This window comes from Raphanus sativus, unplaced genomic scaffold, assembly GCF_000801105.2.
Source record: "Raphanus sativus cultivar WK10039 unplaced genomic scaffold, ASM80110v3 Scaffold0273, whole genome shotgun sequence".
Lineage (NCBI taxonomy): Eukaryota > Viridiplantae > Streptophyta > Magnoliopsida > Brassicales > Brassicaceae > Raphanus > Raphanus sativus.
Genome location: NW_026615593.1, coordinates 1 through 14040, shown reverse-complemented (window position 1 = coordinate 14040; position 14040 = coordinate 1). Strand labels below are relative to the sequence as shown.

At 35.3% G+C, this 14040-nt stretch overlaps 2 protein-coding genes and 1 non-coding gene across 3 annotated transcripts; all 3 read right to left on the bottom strand.

The window, feature by feature from the left end:
• Window positions 1-835: 835 nt before the first annotated feature.
• TRNAS-AGA (transfer RNA serine (anticodon AGA)) lies at window positions 836-916 on the bottom strand. Its single transcript has one exon. It is a non-coding gene; the product is annotated as a tRNA-Ser (tRNA).
• Window positions 917-6830: 5914 nt separating this feature from the next.
• Window positions 6831-10362, bottom strand: LOC108814762 (uncharacterized). Its single transcript, XM_018587386.2, has 9 exons — window positions 10177-10362; window positions 9584-9738; window positions 9264-9423; window positions 8935-9005; window positions 7984-8793; window positions 7799-7900; window positions 7393-7680; window positions 7255-7311; window positions 6831-7146 (listed from the first exon to the last, which is right to left on the bottom strand). The coding sequence occupies exons 2-9, from the start codon at window positions 9710-9712 to the stop codon at window positions 7042-7044; spliced, it is 1722 nt and encodes a 573-aa protein (XP_018442888.1). The 5' UTR covers window positions 9713-9738; window positions 10177-10362; the 3' UTR covers window positions 6831-7041.
• A 1394-nt stretch (window positions 10363-11756) lies between these two features.
• LOC108814760 (uncharacterized) lies at window positions 11757-13232 on the bottom strand. Its single transcript, XM_018587385.2, has 4 exons — window positions 12442-13232; window positions 12241-12333; window positions 12088-12155; window positions 11757-11976 (listed from the first exon to the last, which is right to left on the bottom strand). Exons 1-4 carry the CDS (start codon window positions 13177-13179, stop codon window positions 11862-11864), a joined length of 1014 nt encoding a protein of 337 aa, XP_018442887.1. The 5' UTR covers window positions 13180-13232; the 3' UTR covers window positions 11757-11861.
• Window positions 13233-14040: the final 808 nt, after the last annotated feature.

Below are 14040 nucleotides of genomic sequence, written 5' to 3'. Positions count from 1 at the left end.
TTAAGACAAGTTTTTTATAAGAATAGTTATGTGAAAGATTCTTCATTTAATAATATATTTATTTATATATGTTTATCCCTTGGTACATGTGTTCAAAGTAGTACTTTACTACACAAAATTTTAAGCTGAGATTATGAATTTTATTCCACTTTTTTTTTTCATAATACTGTGAGTCCACGAGAGTTTGGTGATATACTATATAAAATAAGCTGGAAAACGGTGATATTTGCTTGCGAAAGTTGGAAATGGAATTACAAAGACATATGCTACAGCTGGATCACACGAAGCAAATACATATTGGTACGTCACAATTGTTCAACGGACTGTTATGTCTAGCATGTTAATATACACGTTTTCTATATGAAAACGTATAGTTATGTGATTATGTCTAGCCTGTTAATTTCTAAATTTTGAATAACAAACTATTTTAAAACTTATAGTATCAAAGTTTTTATTAATAATTAGTATTTAGGTCAAAGAGGCGGAGAGCCGGTCCTGTCGATGGCTTTGGCAGTAGGCCAGGCCATACCGTCAAATGCAATACTAATATTGTTATCGAGTTCTGTTATCGATGACGAAAAGAAAAAAAATCAAGTTTTTGTTGATCCGCCCCCCCCCCCCACCCCCCCCCCCACCCCCCACCCCCCCCCCCCCCCACCCCCCCCAAACCCCTCTAACAAAAGATAATGATATGAATAATGACGATCTTAAGTTGATATAATTTCACTCTCGGGTTGTATATATGAACCAATGAAATGTATGAATCAGTGAATGTAAAATGATTTACTTATGGAAAACATTGAAGAAAGGAAACAGGAATGAAAACAAAAGAATACGTGAACGGCAGGATTCGAACCTGCGCGGCAAAGCCCACATGATTTCTAGTCATGCCCGATAACCACTCCGGCACGTCCACTTGTTGTAAATTCAGTGGTTTATTTCATTTTATTCGTCAAACCTAAAAGTAAAACCCCAGCGTCTCTGTATGTGCTCTACATATATGCGGCATTCTTCTCTATACAATATTATCTGAAATCTGTATAGAGTTTTCATTAATTCCTAAAGATATAAAGAAAGCTTGTTTTTATTGCTTAAAGATATGCTAAATGTTTTCACAAAGCCTTTTGACTCGTAGAAGCATATATTCATTCCAATTAGACATTTTGATAAATGAAGTGAAATCAAAACAATATATATTATGGCTAAGATCATGACATGTATATGCATATATATAATCATTAGTTCTAATTACTAAAATGACACCTATATGGGATGAATAGACAGATTGTGAGAGAGAAATGAGATATGTGAATTAGTGATATCCTGGCGCCTAGACATACATATATCACCAAAGCTAAGTCATTCAATGGGTTTATTCTATTTCAAATTTAATTACACAACCAAATATACCACTCTAAGAAAGTAAAACTCTGTTTGATAAGTTTCATATTCATTTTCATTTGTCCTTTATCATTTATAAGCTACATAACCATAGTTTTCCTCTTAGTCTAGTGGGGATTTATTATTGATATATATATATATATATAATTCTTCTTTTGTTCTAGTTGCTAAATGACAACTATATGAGATGAATTAGACAGAAACAGAATGGATTAATTATATTTTAAGTTTATTTATAAATTGAATGTTTTCCTTACAATGTCGTTTTGTTTTTTGTTGTTATGCTAGTCAAGGCAGGAATGGCAACTGAAGGAACCCAATACGATCCTCGTCCGTTTGATTCAAAAGTGGATGCCATGTAAGTTCATTTCCACCTAATAACTATCTGAATCACTCTATTAACTAAATCATTTCCAAGATTCTAAGTCCTATGATACTTTGCAGACTCGGTGAAGAAGGAGAGGAAACTTATTCCACCACGTATGATGAAGTTTGCGATAGCTTTGATACAATGGAACTCAGGTCAGAACTTCTGAGGAGAGGCCGGATAATTTCTTCCTTTTTACCGAGTAACTGCTGATTCTACCCTCCTTTTTGCAGTTTCCTATGTTTTTCATTTATTTATAGTTTTGGCAAAATGAGGAGAGAACTCATCTCATTACTTTTTTTGTCATGTTATAACCTTTTGTGTTAACGTGACTCACAAGGATGGTCTTCTGATGAAGGGTTATTTATTTTCCCACATTTTCATTTCTTCCAGATAATTTTCATAGACGGGTTGAGTCAATGAACATGAGATATTACAAAATATTTTTACAAAATGTTTTTACATTCACCATATGCTGAAACAGGAGAAGATGAAAATATAAGAACAACCTTTCTTTTGTAATTTTTTGTGCGATCACTTCAAAATCCCTTTGAGACAAGAGTAACTTTGCAGTACCAAACGAGACAAACACAATAGACATTCAAAAAAATATCAAGTGAGGACTGAAACTGTTAAGTTCTTGATCTCGCACCGTCTTTGAGTTTGCGTTTCTCTGGAATTCGCTTCTTCAGAGTCTTTATCTCTGTAATTTGAGACTGCTTACAAGCAGCACAATTATATATTCTCCCTCTCTGTAAACACAAAGGCACATAAAACATGGGGGAGAGCCTAAGAAATGTTTTCTTTTGTCTTTTAATTTACACTTGTCCCGGGGGTTTTCCGGTCATTCACTGGCTCAGTGATCTGCAGCGACTAGAAACGCAGACGGACATTATTCTCATATGACACACAACCTTCTTACCTTATTCTCTTACAACCTAAGTCATTCTATATGACCCTATATAGAATGACTTTGTATACATTGTAAAATAAAATAAAATAAAAAAGCAAGAGTTGATTATCAAACAAGGAAGTGTTAGAAAGAGCAACTGATCATGCAAGAGCTGTCCAGGTTTAAATTGGCTTGACAAATGGGTTGCAGGCAGGCCATGGGAAGTTCCTACAAACTCATCAGACAACGCAAGGAAAACTGATAGCAGTGTGTCTGAACATGACAAAGCTCTAGTCAGGAAGAACAACAAGTTTTGGGTAGACCTCCACCAATGTCATCATCAGCAACGAGTTCTGAGACTTCATCAACATCTCAGTCCCAGTCTGCTCAGGAAGTTTCCTTGAGGAAGGAGTTTAGTACAGAAAGCCAAGTTACATGAGCCTGACATAATCTATCAAAGCTAAGCAGAGCCGATCACGGTATTCTTCATCTTCTTTTTCCAAAACCTTGTTTGAGAAGAAACAGTCCATGTCTTACAACGAAGATGTGGATGTAAATTTGTTCGGATCCATCTTGCAACCAGTGGAGTGATCTATATCCACCGGCTCAAGTAACAGGGAGAAATATGTGGGCAAAGAGGCTAAAGTAAACATCGTTTCATTAAATCTTTAAAGCATTTCAACACCTTGTTGGTTCTACGAAACACATAACACTGATTTGTAGATACATTAGCAACTTTTGTGTATGCTCTTTTACATACGAGTTAGTTTGAAGATTGCTGCAATATTGTTTGGCCACTTTGATTATTTAATAATTAACTTCGGATGCTTCTGAGACAATATGTTCCTCCCATCTCTTGTCAATATGAAACCTTTAACCAAGAGCAAAGCTTCATATTTAGACATGAAAAGCCATTTAAATGACCAAATAACATAGTTTATACCCAAGCTTACTTATAAACTCTACTCTTACTATCTAAATCTAAAACTAAAACCGAATTCAGTTCAACTATCTGAGTATTACATAGTTTTCAGTTTTCATTATTTTATTGAATGAACTATAAAAATTAATTAAATTGTTACTAATTTTGTAATATAATCTTCTAAATTATAGTATAACTTGGACATCCACCTAATAAACTATATATTTCAATAGTAAAATTGGAAAAATATTTTATTAACATTTCTTTAAATAAATTCATAATTCTAAAAATAGCAATAAGTTTTTTAGAACATCAAAATTATGTACACGCATAGGACTCGTAATTTTTTATTTACTTATAAAAAATGAACGAGTCTAAAGCTTCCCTATGTTATATGAGATATACATTGATTTTTCTAAATTAGGTCCGTTTAAATCGGAACATATTAATGTGAGTTTCTTAAATTAGATTTTTAATATGTATATATATGTAATAATACTTTTTACGTTTTAAAAAACAGTATACTTCATCTCTTTCCTAAATTATTAACTCAATATCAATCCAATTCTATAATCCAAGATGAAAAATCCCTTCAACTCTCGTTTACGTTCTTAATTATCTTCATCATTCTCTCACAAGGTTTGTATTTACATCTTAATATATGCACATAGTAATTTTATAATAAATTAATTATCCTTAAATTTTTACTTTAAATATATTGTAAACCCCATATAATAATTTTGTGTACTATTTAAAATATAGCATTAAATTATCTCTTTTGTGTAAAATTCATAAATTTTGCAGAAGGCAAGAAAATATAGGAAATAGAGTCAGAAAGTTTTCTAATACTTTAGTCCATTTATAGTTTTTCAGTGTATGGGTTTATATATGATGAAGAACTACTATGATAAAATAATATTAAATAGTTTTATTTTTTATCATCTACTTATGAACATTTTTTCCTGCACATACAAATGGTTTAACCAACACTTTTCACAATATGGATCAACTATTGTTCTTATGTAAATTTATGTGATATTTTCAATTAGATTTATATATTTAATTGGTAATATGTTATGCTTTTCCAATACATACAGTAGTTGTTCTTAACACATCAAAAATTTATATGTAATGTTTATTAATATTCACACAATTCTTAAAACCATATTTTTCACAAAATAAAAATAATGTTTGACCAGACCATATGCTCATTTTTTATATACGGGCAAAATATATTTCTCTTTTTTACTTATTGCGTTTAAAACAAAATTTAATAAAATGTTTTTGTTGGTAAATAAGATTTATATTTCAGAAACTCTATATATATTTTCTAACAATTGAAATTTGATAATTTATATATAACAGGAATGATGGCAGATGCGCAGAAAAAGAATTGTCCTCAAATTCCAATAAAAGGAAGCTATTGTATTCCAACTGAATGTTCGAGTATGTGTAAGAAGCAACATGGAACTGTTGGTAGTTGTGTGGAAGCAAAAATGTGTAAATGCTTTTGTAAGTAAGGGTTCTCGCTAAGTGTTATGAATCTAATAATATCCAACCAAAGTTTTATATTATTTCTTTTCACAATAAATGTCTAAGTGTTTGTATCAGATTTTTCTATCTATTTATAATAAAAAATAATACGAATGTTAAATAAATACCGATGTGTAAAACAAGAGTGGACTATTAATAAAATATATGATCACATTATTATTAGATTTAACTAATATTGTGTATAAAATCAAAAAGCTTTTGACGAGTGAAAAAGATAGAGATGAAATGGCAAACAATTTTTAAATTTGAGATAACCAACTAACATGTAACTTTGTATACATTGTAAAATAAAATAAAAATAAAAAAGCAAGATTGATTATCAAACAAGGAAGTGTTAGAAAGAGCAACGGATCATGCAAGAGCAGTCCAGGTTTAAATTGGCTTGACAAATGGGTTGCAGGCAGGCCATGGGAAGGTCCTACAAACTCATCAGACAACGCAAGGAAAACTGATAGCAGTGTGTCTGAACATGACAAAGCTCTAGTCAGGAAGAACAACAAGTTTTGGGTAGACCTCCACCAATGTCATCATCAGCTACGAGTTCTGAAACTTTATCCATATTTCAGTGCCTAGTTCCCTTCTCAAGAAGTTTTCTTGAGGAAGGAGGTTAATTACAGAAAGCCAAGTTACACGACCCTTGCAAAATCTATCAAATCCAAGCAGAGACTATCAGGTTCTTCTTCATCTTCTTGTTCCAAAACACCATTTCAGAAGAAACAGTATACAATGTCTTACAACGGAGATGTGAATGTAAAACGTTGTGCTGGTTCGGAGTGGACTGATCTATATCCACCAGCTCAAGGAACAGGGAGGCATATGCGGGCTAAAGCAAACATCGTTCCACTGAATCTTTAAAGCAGTTTCAACATCTTGTTGGTTCCATGAAACACATAACACGGATTTATTGATGCATAAGCAATATGTTCTTTTACATACGAGTTAGTTTGAAGACTGCTGCAATGATGTTGTTTGGCCACTTTGATTATTTAATAATTAACTTCTGATGTTTGTGAGACAATCTGTTCCTTCCATCTCTTGTCAATATGAAAAAAGCTTTATCTTTAGACATGAAAAGCCATTTAAATGACCAAATAACATAGTTTAGACCAAAGCTTCCTAATAAAATTTACTCTTACGAAAAATTGCTCTTACTATCTAAATCTAAAACTGAATTCGATTCAATTATCTGAGTATTACACAGTTTTGTCTAATCACTATTTTAATGAATAAACTAAAAGATTAGTTAAATACTTACTAGATTTTTAGATAATCCATAAATAATATTATGAGTTCTGAGACTTCATCTACATTTCAGTCCCCAGATCCCTTCTTAGGAAGTTTTCTTGAGGAAGGAGGTTATTACAGAAAGCCAACTTACATGAGCTTTACACGATCTATCAAAGCTATCAGGTTTTCCTTCATCTTCTTGTTACAAAACACCATTTGAGAAGAAACCGTCCATGTCTTACAACGGAGATGTGAATGTAAAGCGTTGTGTTGGTTCGGAGTAGACTGATCAATATCCACCAGCGCAAGGAACAGGGAGACATATGTGGGCTAAAGCAAACATCGTTAACTAAATCTTTAAAGCACTTTCAACATCTTGTTGGTTCCATGAAATACATAAACGGAGTATAGGTATATAAGCTGTGTATGTTTATTACGTATAAATTAGTTTGAAGACTGCAATGCTGTTGTTTGGCCACTATGATTATTTAATAATTAACTTCTGATCTTTTTGAGACAATCTGTTCCTCTTATTTCTTGTCAAAATAAAACCAAAATCAGTTTCATCTTTAGACAAATACCATAGTTCTAGACCAAAGCTCCCTTACTTGGTTGCTCTTTTACAAAACTCAGCTACAAGGAGTTGGATCTTGTTCCCTCATCTCGAATAATCTTATTTTATAGGTGATTCGGTGGGACCAGTGCTTGCTTCTCTGCGAGCTCCTTTACCTGCAACAGAATCTGCATAGGAATGTGCATCGATCCATGTTTCTTGAGACTTCCCTGGAAACACAACCCCCACACATATTCACAAGGTTTTGTTGGCAAAGAAAAAAAAAAGAAGTTTACAAGCTGAAGGGATGATATATATATAGAGAGAGAGAGAGGTACCATGCTGTTTGAGGGACTCTGAGCAAAGCTTGTTCTCAGAAGATTTCGCCATTTGTCCTACAAAATTACAACAAATTGATCATAAACAAAGCCTAGATTGATAGGACTAACTCAAGAGAGGTTAAGAAGTTGAATTACCTTGAGATCTACAGAGGTACGGTACGAATGAGATGAAAACGAAAGCTTTTTGATTTCAGACCACTTCCCAGCTCCATACTTGGCTACACCTTCTACTAATTGTGTAACCTCAGATAGGGTCCAAGCTCGGTGATGCTTCCTTCTAAGTCCACCACCTGGCATCGCTGGCAAGCCAATGTTACTATTGTCATCTGAGCTATTTCCAGATGAGTCTATGTTCTCTGGCTCCATGTCTTGATCAACCTCAGTGAGAACATCCTCCTCATTGTTGCTGCTACTTGTAGCTAACTGCATTTTTCAACGAGAAACTGTATCATATTTGCATTAAATCTTATTCTCTACTGTCTGCAAAGTAGAATGACGAAACTAAATAGACAGAACCCAAAAAAAAACAGGTATGTCTTACTTCTTTCTGGTCTGGTCCAGAAGCAGACTTTAGCTCTTCACTGTGTAGCATGTTACTCTCTCCTGAATTAGCTTTTGCCTCCAAGCAACTGGAGTGACATTCCTAAACAATGTTGCATTGTCTTTTTTAAATACATTCCAACTTTAGAAAAAAAAAGAGAAAAGCAAAGCCAAATAGGCAAATACCATAAGAGCCATGATGTTCTCTCTTGGACGGCTTCTCCTGACAAGGGAAACATAAGGAACCACAATTTCAGATCCAGCAAGGGACACCACCCTGGTGACTGTGACTCTCTTCCCTAAGGAGACGCTAATAGACCTCACCTCACATTTTTCTGATAGCTTCTGATCTTTTGAAGTAACCACTGGCTGTTTCTCATCGGTTTCTGAAAGTTCTTCAATGTATCTTCGTGTAGGTTTCCTAACCCTTTTCGCAGCCCTCTCTTCACATGATAAGTCTTCAGTGAGACTATGTCCAAAAGCATTTGAATGTCCATTGGCATGATCAGTAGCTCTTACATCATCAGTCAAATCTTGATTTCCAACTAGCTTGTTGTTTGTAATCGTCAGGTTAGTTGTTGGTACATTACAGGAATTAGTAAGTCCCATTGTAATCCTCCTTTTCAGCCAAGTCTTGTCCTTAACAGTCGTCTCACGGCCAAAGGTTGCCTTGAATGTTTCTTGCAGTGCCTTAATAGGTAAATTACTCAAGGAAATCTCACCTCTAACTAAAGAAAAATCAGGTTTTTGAGCAGTAGTAGCAGTTTCTTTTGGACTAGCTTCTGCGTTTGACCAAGGTTCAACCGTATTGGATGAGAAAGGAATGGGTTGCTGCTGCAGCAAAGGTTCATGCTGGAAATGATCCTCATCAAATATCTTGTTTTCATTACAACACTGGATGTTGGCATCTGGAGGAGTAGAAAGCATGTGAGGTCCATCTATCATGACACTGACAAGCCGCTCATCCTGATCAACCTTTTGCAACATCTCATTACACTGCAAAAATTTAAGGAGTAAGGTCATCTAGAGTTCTTATGAAATTCCAAAACATTTAGAACCAGAAATTAGAAATACTAGAAGAAAAGAAAATATACAATGGTAGAAAAATAAAAAATTAATGTGTGAAATGGGACTAACCTCAAGTTGAGAATTCACCTGGTCTGTATATGGTTCCACATAATCAGACTGCAATAAACCTGAACTGATAGCTGATACAAAGAAAAAAGTTTTCGCCAAGATGTAAGCAAAAAAATAACTGAATCCAGGAGGAAAAATCCAGAGACACTTAAGCATATATCACTAATAATAATAAAAAAGTCTGCATGAATGTGAAATAGATTGATAAAAAGTCTACATGAAACCAAGATCTGGCTCTCCATGGAAATGTTTAGAGACGTGCATCTAGATATAAAATATACCACCAAACCAATGTTCCCTTTAAAAAGAAATGGTGAGGAGGAGCAAACCTTGAGAAGTTTCTTCTAGTTGGGACAACCGAGAAGGTAACCCTTGGGCAGGAAGGTAGCCTACACTCTGACAAGCATCTGTTGCAGTATGCATATCCGTCTCATTGACCTCAAAAATTTCTTCATCGGTTGCAGGCACTAGTCTCCCATCTCCTGCAACCTATCCATTTCCATAAACCACATACGATCAGATTTTTGAAAGACTAATACCAATAATTCATAGTAGAATTTGATTTCTTTAACTAGGACGACACTTAACATAAGCTATTGTAACAAGAGGATCAAGTGACATTGAAAAGGAGACAATTTTGTAGCTATACCCGGACTAGCTTGTAGGCAACAGGGTTTTCAATCTGATTTATTGGAGAAAAAGGTGTGATCCTTGTCTGAGCAGCACTGCTTTCAAACATCTGTATGCAGTCCTCAACAGTTCCAACCGCAGTTCCCATCGCAAACCAAACTCAAAACACAAAGCCTGAAATCCAAAACAGGAAAAAAGCAAATAAATTGCTAAATGATCAACATACTCTGACCAACAAAAAAAAAAACAATCCCCAAAAGGATTCAGAGAGATTTCCAGAATGCATAGTCCAAACAGATCACCAAAATTTCATCCCCTTAGATTCAATTTAACAATTAACAAAAGGAGTCTCTTCATTTTAACCTCAGTGAGAAAGTATCTACTACTTTAAACACAAAAACGAGGCCTTTGAAGAGAAACCAAAAACACTAAAATACTAAAGATTTAAACTCCACATCTTCAAAATTCCACACAACTAACAAACAAAGAGGCTTTCACAGTCAATTGGGCATATTCGAATGCAACAACGATGTATATAACCAACCCTTATCAAGAAATAACAAAATTCAAAGCTTTGGAAAAAAAAAACAGAGTGGAAACTCTAATGCTTACCACAGGTAAATTGAGTTAGTCTCCGGTGAAATCGACGGAAATCGATTAAATTTTCCGGTGAGCACGAAGCGTCGGAGTCGAATTCATCTTTTGATAATTGGATTGGTTTCTAAGGAGAAGCTTCTTGGATTCTTAAAAGGCAAATAAAATTGGAAGGAAAATAACAAAAGTGCGGACTCGAAAGTGTTTTATTAACTCAAAAAATCTTCTTTAGTTTTGGAGTTGGAATCCGTATATAGGCTTCTGAGTTTATGACTTTACGATGTTTTGTCTGATTTTGCCACATCGGTAAATAGAATTTAACTACGTTCCGTTTTGTGTCATGTTTACCAGAACGCTGAGTCGTCTGGTATTTATAGATTAGAACTACGCGCCGTTTAAGAGAAAACGAAATTAACTTTCATGAGGGTATTTCTGCTAGTCCAGATTTAATTATTGTTTTATAAATTAGTTTTCTTCAAAAAAATTTTTTTATGTCAATTACAAACTACTAAACCAAATAATAAATTGTACAAAAACATTTCTTGTGTAAATTATATCTTTTTGATTCTTCGATAGCAATGGCATTTTTTTTTGTAACTAACATCAATGGCATTTTTTTGCTGCTGCATCTATGAAAATGATCTGAATTGAGTATACCTGTTTCTCCTGCAACAATGGAAGCTTTAAAAGACTAAGCACAAACCCATCAGGAGTTAAGCAAAAGCACCCAGAGAATTAGTGTATTTCTGATCAAGATGTCACAAGAACTTTGCTAGGACCAAAAAAAAAGAGACTTGGTCTAAATGCTTAGCATTGAGTGTGTTTGGATTAGGAAGAGTTAATCAAATGCTACATCAATGTGAATTAATCCCACCTGAGCAGCTATTAAGCATCAAACCTAATATTAATAAGTGGATCTTGGACTGAGAATCTAAACGTGCAAATGAACAGAATATGCTATTTTGGGAAAAGAAGTCTAGTAGAATAGTTGAGATGTACTGCTTGTTTTAAGAAAGGAGACAAGATAACTCAATACATCAAAAATATTGCAAGAGATTATAATGTATTTAAGTATACAATAAATCTAATCATCTCTGTCCCTATGACTGTCACACATTACCTGCACTGGGCCTTAACACTATCTTCTGCGATCAGTTGTTAACTAGTTCCAATGCACTTCTTTCCTCCACAGGTCCATTTTGAGAGATACCGTCGTGGTCCTTATTCTTATCCAGCACAAAACAAACATAAACTATAGAACATCGTAAAATATTAGTGATCCAATTGAATAACCATTATAGCCAATCAAAACTGCTAAAAATATTATATCAGGAAATAGTTTACATTCCAGTTCAATAAACTATATGTTTTGAGTTCCAGTGCGGTTGAAATATGTTGCTTACTTTTCCTTTTGTAAACATATGGCTTGGAGTACCAGTTGTCTATCCCGAATCCAATTCACTGTGATTAGGCTGCAGAGGTGTTAGGATTTGTGTACGTGAGACGAGACATGTTAAATGTTGGTGATCTCTCAACGTTATAATTTGACCGGTTATTTCGCCGCAGTTCAAAAACATTAGATTAATATTAATGCGTTTGTAGTTTTCTCGGAACATATAGTTAAAAAAATAAAAAATTCTTGGAACATACATGTACAATTGATAGATATAAATTTACTATATTTGTAAGAACACAAAAAATAGTCAGGAAACATCCAAAACAAACGAGGTTATTAAGTTGTTAAGAGTAGTTGGTGCTTCAATGTTCACGCCGTGTCCAATATCCTTCAATATCTCTAAACTCGAGTTTGGCAATTGTCTGCAAAAAAAAGTATGTGAAAACATGATCATTTATTGAAAATGAAAATACTTCTATGACATTTATTTTTATTTTTTTTGTAAATTTTGTTATCATGATTGCCATATTCACCTATGTAGACGACGTGCATGCTCCAAGGGAAACACCTCATCTTTATCACCCCAAATAATTAAGGTTTTCTGAATACATACCAAATAAAATCATTCACTTGCAAATGTTTTCACTATTAAAAATTTTAAACTGATCATATAGAGTATCATTGACCTGTGAAATTGCATAGAACTCAGCATCTTCTTCTCTTTCCAGCAAATTCTTGGCTAACTCAACAAGTTCCTTCCGATGTGTCTCATACATCACCTGAAAATTTCGAAACTTAAGGGAAGATTCCGCAATTTTTCTAAACGTCAGGGTTAAGTTTCAAAACACACACAAGTCTGGGGGGGGGAGGCAGAACAGATCACATACAGCGATGAATTGGGAGAGGATGAAGTCTGGAACCCAGTCAATGAACGCGATCCCACTATTCATGGAAACCCTAACCAACATTCTCAGATCCCGCGGGTTCCTCGGAACAAGAATCTCCGACACGTCACCCCCGTGTTTCTTCACCTCCGTCATCTTCTGCTGTTGCGTGAACCCCACTCCACTGCTCACGATCACCACTCTCTCCACCATCTCCGGCCACATCTTCGCCATCCTGTACGCGACGAAACCTCCGTAACTGATCGAGTAAACCGCCAAACCGCCCTCCTCGTTGCACCCCAGCCTCTTCAGACCTCCCACGACGCTCCTCGCTTGAAACTCGACGGTCCGCTCGGTGTTGTTCCTCGAGTGAGACCCCCCGAAGAAGACGAGGTCGGGGATGAAGAGGTTGAAAGATTTGGAGAGATCTGAGACCTGATGGATGAACTGCCATTTCGAGTTCCCTCCGTAGCCGTGTAGCATGACGAGGTCAGGGCGGTCGATTCTACGGTGGGCGGAGACCCAGAAATGGACGGTGGTTTCTCCATCGTTTAAATCGACGGTGATTGGTCGGAGATCGCAGAGAGTTACGAAATATAATGATAGGAAGGCGTCGGCGAGCTTGATGAGGATCGGGTAATCGAAATTATCGAATAGACAGAGGACGAGGCTCTTGAGGAGAGATACGGCGATGGAGATGTAGCGGCAGAGAAGAGGGACGATGCGTTTCATTGACGCCATTTAGAGCGTAATCTTCTGGAAATTGTGGTGTTGCATGTGTATCTTGGTATGAGAGAGTTGGTTATGGCTATTATTAGAAGAAAAAAAACAGATCCTATAAAGTCTCTTCCGGTCTAATCCGGATTAGTTCGGTCTGAGTAATCTAATTGTTGCTGGTTACATTTGGTAATTAACGTGACGTGTGGCGACAATGCATGCTTATCTTTAGACACCTAATAAGAGCATCTCCAATGACAGAAAACAATAGTGAACCTTACTTTCTGTTCAATCATTCCCGCCAAAACTGTACTAGGATAGAAAGATATCATATTTATTAGATATTTTGGGTTAGTGTATAGAAAGATATCATATTGAGTCTACGTTGAGTTTTACTCCACATATTTGCAAGTTTACATGTAACAAAAGCTAGAAGGGATCTTTAGAAGAATCTTTCTTAAGCTTCTTCTGGTAGAAGGGATATTTATAAAGTATCTTTTTTTAAGCTTCTTCTAGCTGTCAAGTAGTGTCTTGTAATGGTTCTTCACATGTGACTCTGGTCCACATTACATTACAACACACATACGTATTTTCTACGTCGACTTAACCCAACTTGTGACAAATATTTTGCCCCTTGACTCATAACTCCAACTACCGAAGTAAACGAGTGTCTTATTGGCGCGTGATTTGCTCTTTTCTACTTACTTGAGCCACAAGTTAAAACTGAAGCTTGATGTCACCAATAGCTCACTCTTTTTGTCTGCTCTCTGTTCTTCTCAAAATCTTCCGAGACACAGTCTGAATCCCCCAGGCTTTTTCCTTTAACAACCCGAAATCTCCGCAGCCAATAGATATCAATGTGTAAATCATCACTAAGTCACCAGC

Bases quoted from the DNA above. Each gene is read 5' to 3' on its own strand.
- LOC108814762 (XM_018587386.2), bottom strand. From the start codon at position 9,712: ATGGGAACTGCGGTTGGAACTGTTGAGGACTGCATACAGATGTTTGAA. The intron at 8,794-8,934 runs GTTAGTCCCATT...AAATTTTTGCAG, and splicing joins AGGTGAATTCTCAACTTGAG to TGTAATGAGATGTTGCAAAA. The intron at 7,901-7,983 runs GTATTTGCCTAT...AACATTGTTTAG, and splicing joins AGAACATCATGGCTCTTATG to GAATGTCACTCCAGTTGCTT.
- LOC108814760 (XM_018587385.2), bottom strand. From the start codon at position 13,179: ATGGCGTCAATGAAACGCATCGTCCCTCTTCTCTGCCGCTACATCTCC. The intron at 12,334-12,441 runs GTATGTGATCTG...CGAAATTTTCAG, and splicing joins TCCTCTCCCAATTCATCGCT to GTGATGTATGAGACACATCG. The intron at 12,156-12,240 runs GTCAATGATACT...GTATGTATTCAG, and splicing joins AGTTCTATGCAATTTCACAG to AAAACCTTAATTATTTGGGG.